The 22,448-nt window shown below is 48.0% G+C and overlaps 1 protein-coding gene across 4 annotated transcripts; it reads right to left on the bottom strand.

Moving 5' to 3' along the window:
• Positions 1–1,579: 1,579 nt before the first annotated feature.
• plekha1b (pleckstrin homology domain containing, family A (phosphoinositide binding specific) member 1b) lies at positions 1,580–20,555 on the bottom strand. Of its 4 annotated transcripts, none has more exons than XM_035533740.1 (13): positions 20,419–20,555; positions 13,171–13,331; positions 11,946–12,002; positions 11,742–11,787; positions 10,871–10,968; positions 9,387–9,515; positions 8,852–8,992; positions 8,658–8,726; positions 5,871–5,935; positions 5,585–5,648; positions 5,330–5,419; positions 4,543–4,583; positions 1,580–2,722 (listed from the first exon to the last, which is right to left on the bottom strand). In XM_035533740.1, exons 2-13 carry the CDS (start codon positions 13,309–13,311, stop codon positions 2,515–2,517), a joined length of 1,149 nt encoding a protein of 382 aa, XP_035389633.1. In that variant the 5' UTR covers positions 13,312–13,331; positions 20,419–20,555; the 3' UTR covers positions 1,580–2,514. The 4 variants fall into 4 exon arrangements, with proteins under 4 accessions (XP_035389633.1, XP_035389634.1, XP_035389635.1 ...); XM_035533741.1 differs by having other exon boundaries at positions 8,852–8,989; positions 20,419–20,554; XM_035533742.1 differs by lacking the exon at positions 4,543–4,583 and having other exon boundaries at positions 20,419–20,552.
• Positions 20,556–22,448: the final 1,893 nt, after the last annotated feature.

Below are 22,448 nucleotides of genomic sequence, written 5' to 3'. Positions count from 1 at the left end.
TTTCAGAAGTTGTATATCATAACTTGCAGCACAGCAGGACACACCCAGAACCAGAACACATTTCAGCTGCGCTGAATAATAGATGTAGTACTCTAGCCCACAATCCATCTAGAGCAGCACACACACACACACGCACACACACATGCGCACGCACACACACACACATCCTGATGGCCTTACAGCAGACACAAACACAGACCTCATTTAAACAAGAAAAGCTCCCTTCCAGGTCTTCTCCAGCTAACTGCCATGTTCTGGTGAAGACAACCAGCGGTCAGTAGGGGGCAGTGTTTGCACATCATACCACACTTCAGAGGAATGTACCTGTGAGTACATTTGTAGGCACGTAAGAAAGGTCTGGCACAGACACAAATCATAGCAGAAAGGACTTTGGGTCTCAATCTACGATATTCACTATTTTCACAGACACAAATCATAGCAGAAAGGACTTTGGGTCTCAATCTACGATATTCACTATTTTCAGCATATTTACATTTCACAGCTGCTTACCAGAAGGACTTACCGAGCCCCGTTAGGCCTACTATGACGGTACTTGTGTTCCCTGGGGATCGAGCGCTCCCGTGGTGAATTTGGTGATCTTAGGGCCTTGTTCTACCAGATGCTGGGACAAAGGGTGGGAAAAGTTCACTGGCTATAACTTGTGATTAATACCATAACATTTATCACAGTCTTTCCTTATCCACACACAGTACACACAGATGAACCACACAACTTACAAAAGAGTACAGTCACACAAGAGTATTAAGGTCAATTTTAATCTTCAGTCGGTCATAATAAATATATTAACACGGTTTATGAATGTGAGGTACACGGTTTCAAGGGACCAAAAAGTATGCAGGCACTTAAGTGGAGGACTGTATGGGTAACGCTTGTGTTTCATCTCCACTATCTTGCTTTCGAACTTCAAACAGTTTTTTTTTTTTTTCCTTCTGTGTATAATCCGCCTGATTTAGAAAGCATTCTCTAAAGGCTTAGGAGGCTGGATTACATAAAGGTCTGTTGAAGACAATGGCTCATCAACAGAACAATACGACTACGCAAACAATGGAGCCCCTTGACCACTCCGACGAGACATTTGGAAACTTTTCTTCCCACACTTCCACTCTGGGGTCAAAAAGACGTGCTTCCGGCTGTGAGGTTGGAAGACCTGGAGGGGGGGGATTATACGCTAAGTATACCAGTGGAGTTTTCAGTGGCTATTCAGAGGTAATTTAAATGGACACTCCGTGGTTGCCAGACCTCATAAACCAACGCGGGGTCCAGACGCGTCCGTGATGCTGGAGGAAGGATAGTCGGTTCATTGCCAGGGCCAAATTGCTCAGTTAAGTTCTGTTTAGTCATGCAATCTGTCCTGACATGAAGACATGGTGGCCCTTTCAAGTTATTATAAGCACCTTGTACATTAATTTGATGAAATAATTTGTGTGTGTGTGTGTGTGTGTGTGCGCGTCTCTATCTCCATTGTAACCCTTGTTTGTGCATGTGTGTATCCAAGTGTTTAGGTGACGTGTATCCACCAAACCGTGGTGTGTTTAATCAGTCAGTAATGTTGGCCTTCTCATTTCAACCAAGTGTAATCATATTTTGATCATTTAATTATGCTCTGAAACAAACTCTGGCATTACAGTATGTGGACAGATCTTGAAATATAATGTAAACAACGAAAAAATAATTTAGATTTTTCTTGTACTGTAAGTAGTGGCAGCACCTCATCGGACTGTCCAGAATGCAATTCAGAACCTAAAAACAATTTTCACCGAACACTTAAGAATTTGACAAATCGCATAAAAGAACAAGGTAAAATGAGCTCAGTAAAAAGAAAGTCAGTATGCTGTTCAGCTCGAATGAATTCTATACACCATTTTTGGAAGGAAGAAGTTTATCACTGTAGGAGTCAAAGCCCTAATTCTACCACACAGAGGTAACGTACAGGAAAAAAAAAAAAGGAGCGAATTCATTCAATATATACACCAGCTCTTCAGTTCCACAACAAGCCTGTTCTGGTCGGACTGGTCATGGCTTTGTGTTTGAGAAAAGGACAAATGCCACTGGGAAACCAAGGTGTTCACTCAGACTGGTCATTCTTCATGCCACGTCCGAGCAGCAGTTATTCGTTCATGTCTCAGATGGATGACAGGACTCCACATCCCATAATCCTATGGGCAAATCCGTCTCCAAAGTGTACCAGTTCCCCTTGAGTCCACCTCAGTTCCGTTTACCTTTCTCCGTCCCGCTTTGTTTGGCTTAGACTTTGTACTGCACGGCCAGATGCCTGGTCAGACTGCCAATATCATGTCATTCCTGTGCTGTGTCTTTTCTCAGGGTGTTGGGGTGGGTGTTGGGGTGGGTGTGGGTTTGGGGCGGGGGTCAGAATGAGTGCTGCGGTCATTGCTCTTTACACCTCACTCGTTTTCGCATTGTCCACGTCATGAACGGCTGGCCTCGAAATCTCCAAGCTTCCCCTTCACTGCCATGGCGACGGGTTTTCCGCCGTCACTTGAACAGGAGGCGGGGGGCCTCCTGGAGCGACAGGCGGTTGCGCTGGCCACTCCGTTGTGGGCCGCTGGTGCCCGGACTGTCCCACGCCATGCTGAGGGCCCGGGAGGAAGTGGCATTCTGAGAAGTTGAGTTCCGCGGAGATGGGTGAGCGAGGAATCGGAGGCCTTTGCTCGCTGCAGTAGAAGGTTTGCTCCCTGCGTTCCTGTGGGTAACGGACAGGGACGGGACAAAGCGGGATGGGGGCGGGGGAGGAGAGACAGAAGAGCCCCACAGAGAAACAAATCAGTGAGCTGTCGCCGGGTGGATCCTTGAGCAACGCGAACAGAAGCAGGGATACAGTGGCAGCCAGAGCTGTAGAAGTGGCAGCTTCAAAACTGTGGCAGCTGAAGCTGTAGGCGAGGCAAGCGCTGGTGGCAGCGAAGAAAAAAACTTTAGGAGTGGTTGCTTCAGTACCAGTGGCAACAGGGGAGCATCGCCTCAGCCAGGCAGCAGGTGGCAGCGGCAAGAAATGTGGCAGCACCAGTGCGGATGGGGCCAAGCTGTTAATCACACTTTACTGTCTAATGTATTTATATGAGGTGACAGAGAGAGAGAGAGAGAGATCTCATCAGTCTTGGTTAATGTGTGATCACAGCGCAAATGCAGCACAACTGCAGCTCATGGAAAAAAGATGCATCACCGCAAAGTCGTTAAAGGTTAAAGGAGTGAATAAACCTAAAGAGAAGTAAGTTCTATTTTACAAAATGAGCCAGAGAACAAGAGCTTAATTAGCACAAAGATCACACTGGTATTAGAGGAAAGATACATAAAACTAATCGACAAGCAGTGAGTGATAAATGCCATGTGAACATTGGGATGAATGATACCAGCTCAAACGGGTGAAAAGGATGGGCCATGTGCCCGCTCGCCTGGTAGGGGTGGTGATCTATAAATGCTCCCGTCTCTGTATTTTTCGACTCGGGTGATCTCGATCCAGTTTTGGCAAAAGCCTGGCATGTAAATACTCAGGGCTCAGTACTGCAGCATAACGTTTAAAGTGACAGAAGTGCTAAAGCGCATTCGTTTAAACCTGAGAATCGGAAAAAACAAAAACAAAACAAAAAAAAAACCATTCGGTGCTTAAACACCCTGATGGTCCAGCCCTAACGACGCCCCTGCCCCAAAACTCAAGCCAGAGTTTTGGTCCATTCTCGCTCCTGAGACAACTCCGCCAGGTACCGACAGGCTTCAAAACCACCGGGTCAACGTCGGGCCCTTGTGTTTTAGGAAGCTGGGGTGGAATAATCATGTGGCGTTCATGAGAACTGGGTTGAGATGCTCCACCTAAGTCAATTATGAAGCCCTTCATGAAGACCTTTTGGCCTCCAGGATTATGTCTAAAAACCACTCAACTTTCATATTTTTGTCAAACTAATGCACTTCCATACAGAAATGAGGAATCAAGTCTGGTGTTGATGACAGCTGGTTCAGAAGTGTGGAGCGACGTGTAGGTGCTGGGTTCATGTATTACATACTGCCCACTTTTAAGATGTGTAATGCATTTTACAATGTAGTGTCTATGCAGTGCAATGTCTATCTAGTGTCTACGAACGTTGAAGTTAACATGAAACTCAGCGGATGCAGACTGTTGGCTATCAGCTATCTAGTACCTTTAACTACCACTGTTAAAATGCCTAAAACTAAACAGTCTGAAGCTTGGTTGGATTTGTACCAATACATTGTTCACTCTGAAGTTCAAATTTACCCTAGAAATTAAAAAAGGCATTATTTAAATGTTGTTGACATGTTTTTTTTTTTTTGTTTTTTTTTAAGGAATCAGCACTGTTTAAAAATCTGTTTAAAAATATGATTTTAGCATGATAAACAACACCTAACCCTATGGACCAATGGACGGCTGTACGAATGGTTGGATGAATAGACCGATGGATGGATGGATGGATGGATGGATGGATGATGTAGCAGAAACGAGAGCAGGTTTGGGCATCAGTATCAACACATACGTGCTGCATTCATCATGTATACCTCTGAACACAAGGGTTTGAGAACCTTCGGGTCTGACGCATCTGCAACAACACAGCACACAGCTAAATCAGGAGACACTGATAAAAGGGGAGGCAATAGAGGCAAGGAAGAGGCAGGGTAGGGCGGGGCTGGCAAACATGTCCATGAGTGCGTCACGAACGGAGTTCTTTTCCTTTTCTGCTCACCCTAAACTCTCACAAATGCATGCAAAGATGTAAGAGATTTATGGACTGTGTAACACCGTATGGCCATTAACCCCGGTCTGCAAACAAAAGGTTTGCAGACGACACGCAGACGACTTGCTGATGAAAGGTGTGTCTGCAATAGCCATCAATCGCTGGCCATTTCCAAGTGCTCTGACTGGACGCCACACTGCGTTTTAATGCAAGTGGACACCTTCTAAGGCGCCAACGCTGTGTGAAAGGCAAGAGGGCTCGGCTTGGACGTGCTAACAGATCCTGTCTTGCTCAGGCTCACTGCTAGCCTCCTTAGCATTTCTGGTGGCATTTTCCTTTACAAGGTTGGAAGTGTACCCTCCACTCATATATTAAACACAATGTGGAGCGGGATTGGGAAAGGTTACTGCGGGCTGCGCTACACCCAAACTAATGCTGGACCAAAACAAGTGACTGCTTCGGTTATTGGCTTCCCGAGGCCTCCGAGTAGGCGCGTGTCTGCAGAGTGGGAGCCGTGGATGGATCAGGCCTGGAGATGTTCTCTCTTTGAGGCCCTGCCACGAGCCCCGGTGAAATGGGGAAGGGGCAGGGTTACGGGGGCAATTACGCACCGTGGCGGCGGAGCGCCCAGGGCCACGCTGGGCCACAATTGCCCCAGAGATGGCCTTGATCCAGCTGTGCATGTCCTCTGGGCTGTCCGTCTGGAACGATAGAGGGGCACACACACACACAAAGAGAGAGAGAGAGAGAGAGAGAGAGAGAGAGAGAGAGAGAGAGAGAGAGAGCACGTAGAGGGGTAATAAAGTGAGTCACAAAAGCCCAGCCACACAGCAATGGAGAAATACAGTGAACTTGAAGTTTCTCACCTGGATGTAGAACGTTCTAGATGAAGTGACAAGTTCAAAGAGATTGTCCCTCATCATCAGCTCACTGAAAACACAGACCACTGATTAGCTGTGTAGGATGAGAGGGGAAATGGGAGGTGTGGCCTATAAGGTAAATGAGGTGGAAGATTTACTGGGGAACCTCCCCCAAACACACACACACACAAACATACACGTACCAGAAGGAACAAAAGCAAACTCTTCCTTTCAACAGTCGAACATGCACGCACGCACGCACACACAAACACGCAAATGCATTGTGACAAACCTTTGCTTACACTCCTGAACTCTATTAACCTCCTTCAGTGGAATCACACGCAGAGGCTCTCTTTCCTAAAGAGTGAAGGAGAGAGAGAGAGAGAGAGAGAGAGAGATGGATTTATGTATAGGGAGAGAGATATAAGGGAGAGAGAGAGGGAGAGAGCGAGACAGAAAAGGGGAACGAGATGGAGACAATCAGACAAAGAGAAAATGTGAAAAAATGCTTTATTTAGAAACATACAACAAATGTACTGCGACAAAAAAACTTGAAACATTAGAACAAACGAGTTCTCTGATCCATGTTGGAACTGTTGCTGCTGAGAGCTGTTGGGGGATCAGCTCGTGGTGGATCAGCTCAGGCCCACAGCAGGTCCCACCTCCAGGGATGAGGAGCTCATGAGGTCGTATTACAGCTCTACAGCAGTATATGGGGACGTATTACAGCTCTACAGCAGTATATGGGGACGTATTACAGCTCTACAGCAGTATATGGGGACGTATTACAGCTCTACAGCAGTACATGGGGTCGTATTACAGCTCTACAGCAGTATATGGGGTCGTATTACAGCTCTACAGCAGTACATGGGGTCGTATTACAGCTCTACAGCAGTACATGGGGACGTATTACAGCTCTACAGCAGTATATGGGGTCGTATTACAGCTCTACAGCAGTATATGGGGTCGTATTACAGCTCTACAGCAGTATATGGGGACGTATTACAGCTCTACAGCAGTATATGGGGACGTATTACAGCTCTACAGCAGTACATGGGGTCGTATTACAGCTCTACAGCAGTACATGGGGACGTATTACAGCTCTACAGCAGTACATGGGGACGTATTACAGCTCTACAGCAGTACATGGGGACGTATTACAGCTCTACAGCAGTATATGGGGTCGTATTACAGCTCTACAGCAGTATATGGGGTCGTATTACAGCTCTACAGCAGTATATGGGGACGTATTACAGCTCTACAGCAGTATATGGGGACGTATTACAGCTCTACAGCAGTATATGGGGTCGTATTACAGCTCTACAGCAGTATATGGGGTCGTATTACAGCTCTACAGCAGTATATGGGGTCGTATTACAGCTCTACAGCAGTATATGGGGTCGTATTACAGCTCTACAGCAGTATATGGGGACGTATTACAGCTCTACAGCAGTATATGGGGTCGTATTACAGCTCTACAGCAGTATATGGGGACGTATTACAGCTCTACAGCAGTATATGGGGTCGTATTACAGCTCTACAGCAGTATATGGGGTCGTATTACAGCTCTACAGCAGTATATGGGGTCGTATTACAGCTCTACAGCAGTATATGGGGTCGTATTACAGCTCTACAGCAGTATATGGGGTCGTATTACAGCTCTACAGCAGTATATGGGGACGTATTACAGCTCTACAGCAGTATATGGGGACGTATTACAGCTCTACAGCAGTATATGGGGACGTATTACAGCTCTACAGCAGTATATGGGGACGTATTACAGCTCTACAGCAGTATATGGGGTCGTATTACAGCTCTACAGCAGTATATGGGGTCGTATTAGAGCTCTATTCAGCTCTATGGCAGTACATAGGGTCGTATTAGAGCTCTGTATAGCTCAGGTCTGTACAGCCTCACCAAAGGTGCTTTCTGAGTGGGCACATGTGCACGCACACACACACACACAAGCTCCGACTTGTAAGCCATGGCATATCAACCTGTGATGCAGGGGGAACGGAATTTCGTGGCAATCTTTCGGACATGCTGGGGCAACGGGCCGTTAGAGCACAAATGCACGCCGACATGCGCGTGCACCACCTCCAGCCAGATGCACACGGACATACACACGCACACACCACAACCAGCCAAACACCCCCTCCTACGTTAATCATGTGTGGGTGTTCATGTGGGGTTTTTTTTTTTTTTTTTTTTAAATGCCATTCCTGAAAACAGAAATGTCATCATCACTTGCAAACTTGCCAGTGTTTGTCCAGTCCTGGAAGAAGACTGTGTGCAAGTGAACCACATGGAGGAACTGTGTATATTGCAGACCTTTTCACTTCCTGCTTTCTGCTGTCTGAATCCATCCTGCGGCTATAGCCGGTGCCTGTGTCATCAACCATGACCCTGTGATGCTCCCGCAATGCCACACCCCTCTGGGCCAATCCTGTGGCACCGCTGCGTGGCCATGCACCCCTGGGTCTCAGATGAGAAGATTTGCACTCTTGAGTGTCGTACCTCCCCGTTTCCCCTGATTTGTTACAACGCTGTCCTGAGATTCCGCCTGCTCTGTTCGCATGCACACCCATGTGGATGGTGAGCCAGTGGCCGGGAGGAAACGCAGGCCGCTGCTTTCTGGTGCACGGAGTCACGAAGCAGCCACATCCAACAGGCAGGCAGCCACACGGTCACTTAAAAGTCCTTAAAATGGGGTTGACCCCCAACAAAGCTTGGGGCTGCTATGAGGGTTACTCCCTACTGATGAAAATACTCAATTAATAACCATAATACTTACTGCCCTTAACACACACACACACACACTTTTGTAGCTGAGCCCAGGAAAACTGCTCTGCTCTGTGGAAGCATGGGATTCATGAGCATCAGAGAGGAGATATGCAGATTACTTTCTCAGCCCCGCTCCCAGGTGCTGTGCTCAAAGCACGCGAGTGGGCGGGTCTAAGAGCGCACCATATTCCGACTACAGTCTAGAGGGCGCTGAGCGGGTGAGGGTCTGGGCTAGAGAGGGAATGGCCAAGATGAGAGATGAGAGGGAAGAGCAAGAGAGAGAGCGATCACTCACCATGTCTGACTTAAAGTAACTGATTGCATTATCGTCGAGCATGAAGTATCTCCTCTTCCAGTTCTTCATCTGCAGAGAGATAGGAGGAGATGAGGCCCACACACTGCGAACCAGCCACAGCTGTTCCTCACCATGCTGGCCAGGACCCACTGGGGGTGGGGGGTGGGGGGGGGTCTGGGGGTGGAAGTACTCACCACAGCACCCTGCTTGACACAGAAGCCTGCCTTCACCACCGCCTGGTCCTGGGAGGCGCGGCTCAGGTAGTAGGGGATGGCAGCGTGCGGCTTGCGCGGGGCACCTCGCTCGGCTCCGTTTGGCCCGTCTCCCTTCTCCTGCTCGCAAACACGCACACACACAAACACATGTGCACGGGGAGACACACACAGAGGGCAGAGCAGTGAAACCTTCGACAGCTGGTGCAACAGTGTGACGGAACGTTCCAATGAACATTTACGTTTATAAAAAAAAGAGAGACGCGTTCTTATAACACACTACTGGAATAACCCACTTCTACAAAACAAACCAACCAACCAACATTTTTAATAGGGTACTGAAACATTTGTTCCTGGTTAATTATTCAACTATGTATATAAATCATTTGTAACTGACAGACTAATTTGTATGTGGCAGGATGTGTACAGTGAGCTGAGGGATTCCTGCTCGTGGCTATATTAACGTTTGGCTTAGATTCAACATCGGAATGCATCAGAACAACCTTCGTCAGCGCACCTGCGTGGTGGTGATGATGGGAACGCCGCCGATGATCTCCGTCTTGTAGGACACCTGCTTCATGGTTCCCAGGACATCCAGGCAGGCCTCCACTGGGTTGGGCCCGCTGTGCTCGCCCAACTTCGGCACCTGCGAACGGCCCATGGGGCTTAGTGTCCAGCCAGCGGAAAGGACGGTCAGTTTATGCAGTGGGGTTTGCCCAAGTGCTTTAGGCTCGTGTCAGTGGAACGGGAAGGTATGGGGTCAGCTGGGGCAGACGTGACACTGGCGCTCTGGAGGAAAGGTCCGCGAGCGCGCGCGCACACACCCACACACACACACACACACACACACACACACACACACACACACACACACACACACACGGTCGCCAGGCTCACAGGTCAGGTATGACAAACCTGCTGCCAACTGGGGAGGGGAAAAAAAAAGAAGCTCTTTTTTGAGCTTAACATGCCCATCAAACGTCCACAGTACAGGCTGGCAGTCAGAGATGGGCTCCATTGTCCATGAGGTGCACTGGTGAGGTAAATTAACTGTCTGTCTGCTTTTGAGCAGTAAAATGAAGAGGGGGGGGGCAGAGAGAGAGAGAGAGAGAGAGAGAGAGAGAGAGAGAGATGGGAGTGTGGTGAACTGGTGAGAAACTCTCAGAGGAGCAAAGGTAAAGAAGCCATGACAGAGCAGTGGCACCAAAGCATGTGGGTCAGAGCATGTGTTCTCTCCCTTTTTTCCTGCCAGTGGCACAGAACTGTGTGTGTGTGTAATATTATATATATACATTATATATATATATATATATATATATATATATATATATATATATATATATATATATATATATATATATATATATATAAGTGTGTGTGTGTATTTGTATGTGTATATATATACATACACACACACACATATATATGGGTGTCTATATATATATATATATATATATATATATATATATATATATATATATATATATATATATATATATATATATGTATATATATATATATATATGTATATATATATATATATATATATGTGTGTGTGTGTGTATGTGTGTGTCTATATATATATACTGCATGGCAAACCTGTAACTCATTCCTTCCATGTAACAATTAAAGAATAATGAGTGAATAATGAAGCCAATTGTCCTATAATTGCCAGTGTGTGTGTGTGTGTGTGTGTGTGTGTGTGTACGTCTGCTGACCTGCCTTTGCGTCTTAGGGCGCCCCCCCCCCCTCCCCGAGTAACCCAAGACACATGCCCAGACGCGCACGCACAGACAAACTGCCTCTGGTTTTTACAGAAGGTCTGGCAAGTGCTGCAGCTGGTGTCAGTGGCACTTAAACCAGAGCTTTTATTCACACGAAACATTGGGCTGAAGTCCTCGGGCGCAGGCAAGCCGTCGTGCACAGTTCACTCGTACAGCGCTGGCAGAACGCTGACGGCATGCTAGCAGCAGGGCGGCGAAGGTTACATGGGTGACTCACCGTGATTTTGGTGGCATTGTTGAGCACGGCGATCCATTCAACCAGGTCCTGTTTGTCATTGGCCTGCAGGTAGAACTTCCTCATCCCAGCATTGATGACTTGAGGGAAGAGAGAGGGGGAGTCAGGGTGAAAGAGAGAGAGAGAGAGAGAGGGGGGGGGGGGGGGGGGCTTAAGGACTGTTAAATGTTCTTGCCAATTACCTCTGAGGGATGTGTGTGGATGCATACTGGTTTAACCAAACCTCCGCCACAAACAAGTGCACGCACACACATACACAATCCATATTATCCTTTATTCACGTTTTGCACATTCATGCAGGCATGGTTGTGTGTTTAAGTCACTGACAATCACTGGATTCCACTAGCGCATAGCTCTCTAGTCAGTGCCACTCACACAACTGTGTAGCTTTATCATATGAAGAACAACGCTTGGACCAGGGAGATGAAGTCTCTGTCCAGCGTATGTAGAGTGCGTGTAGAGTGAGTTTGAGTGTGTGTGCGTACGTGCATGCATGTCTTGGACACCCTCTCTGGTGCACTCTACTTTCTCAGGGAAACTTTTTCCATGTTTCTCTGCCAGGATTCTGAATACAAAGGCATAACACTCACGCACGAGCATGAAGGAACGCACGCACGCACACACACGCACGCAGACATGCACACACGAGCACCGTGTTGCACCGTGTGGGAAGCTAAACAGGAATAGAAGGGTCAGGAGAGCATTTTAGTTTGTGTGAGTCATTGAATGAATAAGTGACAGAGTGCTTGTGTTTGTGTGTGTGTGTGTGTGCACACGCATGTGAGTAACTGCAAGCGTATGTATACAAGTGTGCGTGTGTGTGGGGAAGGCAGGGAAATGACTGCAAACTTACCAAAGCAAAACTCCGCCTTTGGTCGTAGTTTGGTAGCATCGCTAACCTATAACCACAAGAATTATCCATTAATTGACAGATACATTGGCAGACAGGCAGACAGACAGCTACATAGATTCCGAACAGGTCACAGCATGCGTTATAAGAAGCCATACTGTCGTATCAACGATCAGACAAATTAAGGGAAGACAATCTACCACCGACCTTAGAAATGTACGTGAGCTTGAGGGAGCCGACATTGGGAGTGCCTTCCGGAAGGTTCTGTGGAGGGGAAGGCCAGGGTTATCAAGCTAAGGTCACAGGTGAGTCACACACAGAGTCTCAGGAGGTACATACTACACACTTATAATGCAGTCACACCAAGCAATAACGAGGAAAGTCATACAGGAAAGTGTGTGTGGGTGTGCGAGAGAGTACGAGAGAGAGAGAGAGTATGAGTATGTGCTGAAGGATAGGTTTTACATGGGGTGGGGGTGGGGTATTAAGCACAGACTACTGTTTATCAAGTTAAGGCTGGTAGCACCCTGAGAAGGGCTAGCCAATCAGAACGGCGGACGCAAAATCAGGCGGCGAGCCTAAAATGCGGTTTACAGGCTAAACCGAAAGTGCGTGCCAGGGTACGGCCAGTCAGTGCGTACAGGTGGGTGGAGGGCAGAGGTAGGCTCCCCGCAGATCGGTCAACCATACGTACACTGGGTGTAGACTAAGACCAAGCAGTGGCAAGGCCAGAGGTATGTGATTATGATGTGTCTGGATGTTTTGTCTTAGAGTGGACGAATGGCTGACTGCACTGTGGGATCACACACACACACACACACACACACACACACACACACACACACACACACACACACACACTTCTCAGTGTGCATCCATGGAAGTTAAAGCTGTGCTTCCTTTCCCATTATGGTGGTTCTTTGATCGCTCAAAACTTAAGCTTCAATCTTCCAGTCTGAGCAACGCGAGACCGTGCCAAGACCACGCCGAGACCACTCTTGGCTAGGACAGGTGAGTGTATTGGGTTTTGAGCAGTGTTATCATGTTTCTGTTCTGGAAACTGAAATTTAAACTGATTAGCTGCACACTCAATATAACGCTCTAGCTCAGTATAACGCACGTTTTTAATATTTTATAATAGTTCCAGACCGATCACTACACAGACCAAGAGGAGCAGAGCCGCATCCACCAAGTTACACTAAGAGTTCAAAATGGCCCAGGTATATTTTCAGTGGCATCTATATTGGGCTTTCGAAAGAACCAGCTAGTGCTCAGAAGCATGCAGAACTGACCGGCCATTGGCCAGAGTCGCATCTTCCTGGCTGATTGGCTATTGGGCAGAGCCACATTTACCATACCTCTGGTACTCTGTGTCATAAGTTAATGAGAAAAGGCCAGCAGGCCTAGGCTGCATGCGGAAGAGCTGTGGTACCTGCGGGTTGTCCATGTACCAGAGGAGCCGGCCCTCCAGCGCGTCCAGGACAAAGTAGCGGCGGAGGAACCTGCCGCTGTTCTCATTCTCCTCCACGTCCAGGAAGCCACAGATTCGGTTCTGCCGATCCACATAAGGCATCGCTGGGTCTGCGCATTACACTGGGGGAGGAGACAAAAATATGGTCACTGACTGCACTGAATGACAGGTGAGAGATTTATGCAGATGGACTAAATCACTACTCAAACATAAAAACCTCATTAAAAACACTGCCACCCAATAACACGCATTTTTCTGGAAGAAGGTCACCCAGCAAGCCTCCCCACTAAACATGCAGTAACACGTCACCTGAGAGACAGTGGGTAACAACCTCTCCACTCCTCCCACTCTACTAACCTGGACCTCCTAAATCTACCACTTCCAACCTACCACTCCTAATTCAGAACTCCTAACCTGGCACTGATTATGTCTCTCTCTGGCCTTCTGTCACATTATAGACTCTTTTCCTCTAAAAGGCTGAACTGTGATCAAGTGGAAACTGCTCAGTCCTACAGTGCAAAAGAGGACATTCTCCTCTGCAGATATGTCCAACATATTAGTAGTCTAGATACAATTAACATAACTGTTAGCTTTCACCTTTATTGTTATTAGAAACATTCTTAACATGCCTATTCTTGTTCATTTTTATAAATTGGCTCACAGTCAAATTTTATTGCCTATGCTTTGGCAATGGTGTCAGAGAGAGAGAGAGAGAGAGAGAGAGAGAGAGAGAGAGAGAGCGAGCGAGAAAGCAGTTAAAGGCAGCTAGCATTGTCTCACAAAATATGGCTCATGAGTCCATATGTCATCATATAGCAAAGGACTGCGATTGTTAATGCTAAGCAAGAAATCTACTTCATCAACACTGACTGGGCTGTCCTCACTTGCTTTGAATGCAATCCAATTCAACTACATTTTAAATAATTATGGAAATAAATGTACCAAATACACTGTGTGCACAAAAATTATTAGACAAGTTGTATTTTTGAGGATTCATTCCACTACAGTGCTCTCGGTCAATCCAAAATGTTGTTAAACCTCAAACCTGAATGTTTAAGAAAGGAAAAGTGAGGTTTTGGCTTTCCTGCGAGAATATCGGTGTGTGCATAATTACTGGGCAACTAGTAGGGTGCAGAATAAATTAAAACTAAATGAAAAACAGAAAATGTTCCAATCTCACTTATTTATTTGCATCTGTTAGGGTGAGAATAATGAACAAACAACTCAAAATTTACAAATAAACATTTCTGACATTTAAAAAAAATTAAATCAGTGACCAATATAGCCACCCTTCTTTTCCATAACAGTCATAAGCCTTCCATTCATGGAATCTCTCAGGTTCTTAATCTGTAGATGATCAATTTTTGTGCAGCAGCAACCACAGCCTCCCAGATGCTGTTCAGAGACCTGGACTGTTTTCCTTCACCGTAGGTCTCCCGTTTAAGAAGGGCCCACAAGTTCTCAGGTGAGGAAGGGGGCCATGTCATTATTCTTTCATCTTTAAGGCCTGTACTGGTTAGCCACGCAGTGGAGATGCATGCAATGGAGCATTGTCCTAAAGAAAAATCATGGCCTTCTTGAAAGATAAAGACTTTTTCCTGTACCACTGCTTGAATAAAGTATCTTCTAAAAACAGGCAGTAGGTTTGGGAGTTGATTTTGAATCCATCTTCAACCCAAAAAGGTCCAACTAGCTCATCTTTAATAATACCAGCCCATAGCGGTACCCCACCTCCACCTTGCTGGCGTGGAAGTGGAGCTCTGTGCCTGTTACAGATCCAGCCACTCTTGGCTCATCAGTCTATAAAATCTTTGACGTTTCAGCTTGTGTGTCTTGTTCAGTGGTGGTCGGGTTTCAGCCTTCCTTACCTTGGCCATGGCTCTGAGTGCTGAACACCTTGTACTTCTGAGCACTCCAGGTTCGTTGCAGTTCAGGAGTATGACAGCACTGGAGGATAATGGTTCCTGGTCACTTCATGTTTGATTCTTCTCAAATCTTTGGCAGTTAATTTGTATCTTTTTTCTCAACACATTTCTTGTGACCCTGTTGCCTATTTGCAACAAAATGTTTGATGGTTCTGTGATCACACCCCAATATCTGCAATTTTGTGATTGATGCATCCCTCTGAAAGACTTTTTAAAATTTTTGACTTTTCAGAGTCAGTTAAATCTTTTTTGGCCCATTTTGCCTGAGGAAACGAAGCATCCTAATAATTACACACACCTTGATATAGTGCATTGATCTCCTTAGGCCACACCCTCCCTTATTACACAAAAACACATTACCTGATATGCTTAAATCCAATAAGCATTCAAGTTTATACAGCTCGGAGTTGGAAAATATGCATAATGAGATGATATGGCCGAAATACTCTCTGGCCGAATTATCGTGCACAAAGTCTAAGTGTAAAATGTTGTAAAATGGAATTGTGGTTGTTAGGAACAACTCAGCCCTCTCAGCTACAGTGTCACATGCCCTGGCCGGTGTCCCGCGTCTCGTTCGCCCACAGCTTTAATGCCAAGCTCAGCAGGAACGAGTCGCCATGACGCCAGCTGGTTACCGAGGGTCTTGAGCTGCGGCCCGTCCATGTGGGCGGACCACAGGCGCATGGACATCTCGGCTTGGGATCTGCCGTGGTGCTTCCAAGGGCGCATCGGATTGGTCACGGGGATAAGGTGCTTGACCTTCAACCTCGACATTCCCACTGAAAGACGGCACTTGAGGAAGAGGGAAATGGACTAGAACCTCCGGCACGTCGGGAGGATCACGACGCCCGCTCACGACGGCTGTGTGTGTGTGTGTGTTTCGGAGTGTGTGCGTGCATGTGAGCCCCATGATCGATCTACCACTCTCAGCGCATCGCAGGAACATGGAGCCAGAACCTGTTCAAGCAAACTCGGTCAGTTCAACAATCCTAAACACTCAAAGTGAGCGAGGTTGCCCCACCCCGCCCAAACGCACGAGAGGCACAACTGTCAGCTGATTTAAGTTTGATTCGTCCTCGACAGAAGCCATTCACCAATAAAGTTTCACCCAAAAAAACAATAAAGGCAAAAAAACCAAAACAAAAACAAAAACAAAAACACAACAAAAAAAAAACAGTATTTGGACCTCTGGATTTAGGAAGAAAATGATTGATTTACCATACCAACTGTAGTAGCAACTGAATCACTTTTCACGTATGAACGCAAACCTGAAATTCAACTTACAAATCACACCCGTAACTTAAATCGCAAATCGTAATAGTGCTCAGAAAAAAGAAAAACACATCCCAATGCAGGCACTTCCCCCAAATCTTTGGGCCCGGCCCTGACCTCGATCTGTGTGGCAGTGTGAAGGGCCTTCTTAGGATGGCTGCACATGCCTTCCTTATTAACGTAGCGGCAAGTGTGTGCACACGTGTCACTCTCAGGACAAAAAGACCCGTTGGCTCGCGCCGGCAGCGCTGGAGTGACACCGATTTCAAGATCATTGGGAAATGTGGCTAGAATCTGCCCTGAACTGATTAACCTGCCACAATCACCTCATTTGCATATAGAACGTTCCTTTCATCTGCGAGCACAGAAGCTCCTTGGCACTTTCGTGAGGGCAGAGTTGTGCGGCAGCTCTGGAGCTCACTGTGTCAGTACGGGCCCGCACCTCGGAGATCAGCTCCCAGATTTCACTACTGCACGAGCACACGTCCTGCACGGAGCAGGCGTGCACGCTTTTGTGTGTGTGTGTGTGTGTGTGTGTGTATTGACCGACGGAACAATAGAGAGAAAGAAAGAGAAGATGGGGCAGAGGGAGAGAGAGAAAAACACACAGATGGTGGATCAGAGAGACAGAAAGAGAAAGACAGAGAGAGTGAAAGAGGGAGGGAGACAGAAAGTCTTAGAGAGGAAGTGGTGTGTATGACCTTTTGCATAGGCGCACACTCCCCACCTCTCACACACACAAACACACACAGTAGGTAGCCAAGTGAGTTCCATCTTATTTAAGCCGGTTGCATGGGCGTCTTGGCCCCAGTGTCTGCCAAAGCTTCAGCGAGATGCTGCCCTCATGCCTGAAAGGCCGCCAACCAGTGATGGCGGAGGTGCGTGGTATAAATCAGTGTGTCGTAATCCTGGCAGCTAAATGAACACTATCAGAGGTAACAAAGGAAACAGTAGAGCAGAGGACGGAGGCAGGTGTCCACCGCATCTGTTCACAAGTCGTGTTCCCTTGCGTAAAAAAAAAAAAAACCCACCATTTAGCAGTTCGCGAGAAACTCCCTCCAAGTTTTGAGAAGCAGAACCAGTGGCTGGGACTCATGTGTGTGCACAACATGAAAGTGTGTGGTGTTGCATTCAGGGCAGACTGTAGTTGTGGGGACTTTCGTGAATAACAAAGTTCAAGGAAAAAATAAATCAGCGAAAAACATCAATATGTGTTTTCAACATTGGTTAGGATTTTTAAAAATCCCGTAGGGCCAGTTATAACTGTCAGATTGTTACATTTCTCTAGCAGCTCTGACCTACATCTATAAAAAATGAGATAAAAAAAAAAAAACATCAGATGACTTTCTGGTCTCAAGACGGCCACGGATGGCGTTTTCCGCTGCACTTTTGCCCATTTTTGTACACAACAGAATTGCATAGGCACAAGAACCACACGAGAGTGCCCATTTGAGATTGCTTAACAGCTCAAGGTGGTTTGAGGAAGGTGCTTGATCATTTCAGCGTGGAGATCGCAAGATGCTAATTTGCGGGCACGAGCTTCCCTTGGCAGCAAAGTTAACCTTGCAGCTGCAGAAGATAGTTTAACTGCAAAACTAAATAAGCTAAATTTGGACACCTCGTCTTGGCTGATCAGCTACATTTGAAATAGATACACTATCGCATCACTGCGTCATGCCAGTAACCGTGCACGGGTCACTGCGTCACGCCGGTAACCGTGCGCGCGCGTCACTGCGTCACGCCAGTAACCGTGCGCGCGCGTCACGCCAGTAACCGTGCGCGCGCGTCACTGCGTCACGCCAGTAACCGTGCGCGCGCGTCACGCCAGTAACCGTGCGCGCGCGTCACGCCAGTAACCGTGCGCGCGCGTCACGCCAGTAACCGTGCGCGCGCGTCACGCCAGTAACCGTGCGCGCGCGTCACGCCAGTAACCGTGCGCGCGCGTCACGCCAGTAACCGTGCGCGCGCGTCACGCCAGTAACCGTGCGCGCGCGTCACGCCAGTAACCGTGCGCGCGCGTCACGCCAGTAACCGTGCGCGCGCGTCACGCCAGTAACCGTGCGCGCGCGTCACGCCAGTAACCGTGCGCGCGCGTCACGCCAGTAACCGTGCGCGCGCGTCACGCCAGTAACCGTGCGCGCGCGTCACGCCAGTAACCGTGCGCGCGCGTCACGCCAGTAACCGTGCGCGCGCGTCACGCCAGTAACCGTGCGCGCGCGTCACGCCAGTAACCGTGCGCGCGCGTCACGCCAGTAACCGTGCGCGCGCGTCACGCCAGTAACCGTGCGCGCGCGTCACGCCAGTAACCGTGCGCGCGCGTCACGCCAGTAACCGTGCGCGCGCGTCACGCCAGTAACCGTGCGCGCGCGTCACGCCAGTAACCGTGCGCGCGCGTCACGCCAGTAACCGTGCGCGCGCGTCACGCCAGTAACCGTGCGCGCGCGTCACTGCGTCACGCCAGTAACCGTGCGCGCGCGTCACTGCGTCACGCCAGTAACCGTGCGCGCGCGTCACTGCGTCACGCCAGTAACCGTGCGTGCGCGTCACTGCGTCATGCCAGTAACCGTGCCAGTCTCATTGCTTCATGCCGGTAACTGCTCGTCCAGTGAGAATCTCCTTCAACCCTCTGAAGTTCCAGTCTGGACACGGGACTTGCTGAAGCACCTGCAGCTTCTGTGAGTTCACCAAGAGAGAGGTTATTAAAGGTCAGACTGAAGGCCGTGGTAAATCACAACACCCACAAGCCTTGCAGACCAGCGTGACACACAGAGAACATTCGCAATCTCTGTGGGAACATTACTCACAGGCTTTCACAAAGGCAGGAGCAAGCCTTCTAAAAACATTCCCACAAGATCCCCACGACATTTTCGGAGCATCAGCTCACTAGCAGGGATGAGGTTATGGATCCATGCAGATCTAAAAACCTGACAGCCAAACCAGAGTGTTTGTAAAAGTGCTTGGGACCACTAGTCAATTAGACCTACTGGTGGCAGTGTCAAACTCCGGACCACGAATGCAACTTTCGGCCCTGGATTTTGAAGTGACTGGTAGCTAACCGTATGGTCCATGCAACTGATTGGCCACTTTCTGATCACACCTGGCTCCTGAATAAAGGGAGGATGGGAACACATGAAGGACCCAGAGGACGGCGAGATGTTCCACGACATGAACGAGCTGCCTGTGAACACAAGATCTGGGACTGAATTCCTCTCATCTAGTAGTTTTTCCTTCTCAACCCCCACAAGCTCCATCTCTTTAGTCAACAGACACAGCTTTAACCAAGAAAAGCTCCTAATACACACACACTCATGTGTGTGTTCACAATGGGCCTTGCTGGTCTCTTAATATTTAACTAAACGAAGAGAAGTAGAGCTTGAAAATGCCACCTATTCCCGTGTCAGCTATCCTAGCGACCTTTGGGTGTGGAAGTTGAGAAGTAACTCGTTCACAGCGCTTCTATTACTTAATGGACACTATAAGCTACGACAAACAGAAGACCGTTGCAAAGCTCTCAATCCATTAATCTAGAATTTACCCAACAAAGGCTAGAATAATAACTATTTATTAAATGTCCCGACATGAGCTATATTATTGCACAAACCCAGATGCCTAATCCTATCCGAACGGAGCACTCACTCCAGACTCAGCCGGACTGGAGAAAGAGGTGACTGTAAAACCAGCCAGGGCAAAGAGATTATCATTTTGGTCTGGGTTTTTTTTTTCAAAGAATTCCAAAATTCACAAAAATCCCCATTAATTCATCCACCAAAGAGCGTAACCACAAAGTTACACTTCAGGTGACGAAGAGGCGTCCTGCCTCAACTTATCTTAGACAAGCTAGCCAACTACTTTAGCCGACAGCACGAACCGAGCCACAGGTTTCGCCTCTCACACACACACACACAAACCCCAAAAACGCGTCGACACGGCTCAAAACCCGCACGTAAAACGCACACAGTTCCAAGGACGAACTCCCTCCGTGGTCCCCCGCCAAACCCTGCGGGGCACTTACGTGGTCCGAGTCCGTCGGGAAGGTCGCCAGCAGCCGCCGCCTCGCGCGGACCTTCAGCCCATTGCCCACGAACTTCCTACTCCGCGTGCGCTACCTGCCTTAGCGCGAGGGTGGAGCGCGCGCGCGCGAGAGAGAGAGAGAGAGAGAGAGAGAGAGAGAGAGAGAGAGAGAGAGAGAGAGAGAGAGAGAGAGAGAGAGAGAGAGAGAACGAGAGAGGGGTGCGGTTTTTTTTTTTGGTGTCCGGATGTGATGACGCAAAGGATCTTGGTATATGTAGTGCTTTGCAGTTCAACAACCAATTTTATTTCCCCCACCTGGCTGGGGGAAAAAAGGACGCAAAGTGGGAAGCGACGCACCCGAAGCTCCCCGAATAAGCGCATGTTTTGTTTGTTTTTTCTTATTATTTTTTGTTGTTGTTGAGATTTCACTCGCCAATTGTGACAGTTTCACTAAGTACCGTGCCATTGGTTTTCTGCGTCCACCCTGGCACCAAAACAAAGAAATAACCAAAAAGAAAGCTACAAAACACACAAAAAAAAGGGAAACGTGCGAGGTGTGCTGCATCATTTCATAAGACAGGGAAATTCCCAAACACAAAGTCCTGCCTCACTCCCGGCCATATTCCCTCCCGGGCAGCCATATCCCGCTATTCCGTGATGTTTCTTTACGAGCATGTGGAAGTTGGGTGACTAAAGACAATTACACTCAGTACAATACACACAGTCTTTAGGCATCGCGCACATATTCGGTAGGTTCGCGCACACGCAGATCCCAGCCCCAAAACCGGTGCCACGGCCTGAATGGGAGGAATGAGGCGGAGGCCGCCGGGTCCTGTGGCGTTCGCGGTTATATTTAGAAGCCGCTCTGTTTTTAGCGTCTGTTCCTCTTTCCCGAGGCTGATTTCCTTGTTTGAAATCCGGCGCAAGTGCACCAGCTGTTCAACCGGTTGCGCGAGGCAATGTATCACCTGTTTTTAAAATGCACAGATTTAAATTCTCATTTTACAAGTTAAGAAGCCACTATGCAACCTCTGTTGCTAGTTTGGGTTTGACCGAACCAGAAAGAATTAAACAGACTTTCAATCAGAATGATGCGCATTCATTTGTTCGCAGGACCCTGTCACCAGTAGTTATGGTGATTATCTATGTGGCTAAATCACGAGGTATTATTCCTTGCTTATAATGTTCTCTGGCTTTCTGACAGGACATGTGTAAAGGCGCACCGAACCATCAGTTCTTCTGGCATCGAGAGTTCGACTGTTATCCTTTCCTACCGATCTGGGGTCAGATTCGGTGGACCGTTTCCCAAACCTGCAGATAGAGGGGGGAGGGAGGAGGGAGCGAAGTGGGTCAAGGGGACCGTGTCCCGGGGCTCGGCCCGAGAGTGCAGCTTCCCTTTCCCTGGGAAACAATGCACAAAGGCGACTCGAAGAGGCCAGGGTCTTGGCCGCCCTGCTTCTATCAGGAAGGACGTGAAGTGTCAGGCGGCGATTACAGCGCAGCACGAATAAACAATAGTCGTGGCCTAATAAACTCAGGGGTTTCTGTCCACAAAACGAATGGGCCCGCGTTAAATGGTAATGTGGAGAAACTTCTGGATATGAGTGAAACAGGAGGGAGGAAAGCCGTATTGCGTGCGGGAAAAGGACTATTAATGCTTTAATATAATACTGTATTATAGTCCTTCCGTCTGATAGACTCATACGTCCTTTAAATGGCCTTTCTAAATCTTCAGATGCTCGGCTTTAGCCCTGGAGGTGAGTGCAGAAGCCCGCACTTAAGAGTCTACGTGGGCCGTGCACACACATACACACACACACGCCCACGCCCGCCCTGCAGCATTGCTATAGGCACTAGACCTGGCCTCCACTCTTTAAATCGCTGTTCATTATTTTATCATAAGACCTCTTTAGTTAATGAACTATCGACCCAACGTCACCGTGCAATTCTTCGTCTTACCACATGAAGGGACCTGCTTCCAAAGGGAAGCCCATCTCCCGTACCGACCGCACCTGTCGGGACTCTGGTGTA

This window comes from Electrophorus electricus, chromosome 14, assembly GCF_013358815.1.
Source record: "Electrophorus electricus isolate fEleEle1 chromosome 14, fEleEle1.pri, whole genome shotgun sequence".
In the NCBI taxonomy this organism is placed as follows: Eukaryota; Metazoa; Chordata; class Actinopteri; order Gymnotiformes; family Gymnotidae; genus Electrophorus; species Electrophorus electricus.
The sequence above is the reverse complement of the archived record's forward strand: the minus strand, read 5'-3'. Positions and strand labels throughout refer to the sequence as shown.

Bases quoted from the DNA above. Each gene is read 5' to 3' on its own strand.
- plekha1b (XM_035533740.1), bottom strand. From the start codon at position 13,311: ATGCCTTATGTGGATCGGCAGAACCGAATCTGTGGCTTCCTGGACGTG. The intron at 8,993-9,386 runs GTGCGCTGACGA...CGTGTTTGCGAG, and splicing joins CCATCATCACCACCACGCAG to CAGGAGAAGGGAGACGGGCC. The intron at 5,420-5,584 runs GTGAGAAACTTC...CTATCGTTCCAG, and splicing joins CTAGAACGTTCTACATCCAG to ACGGACAGCCCAGAGGACAT.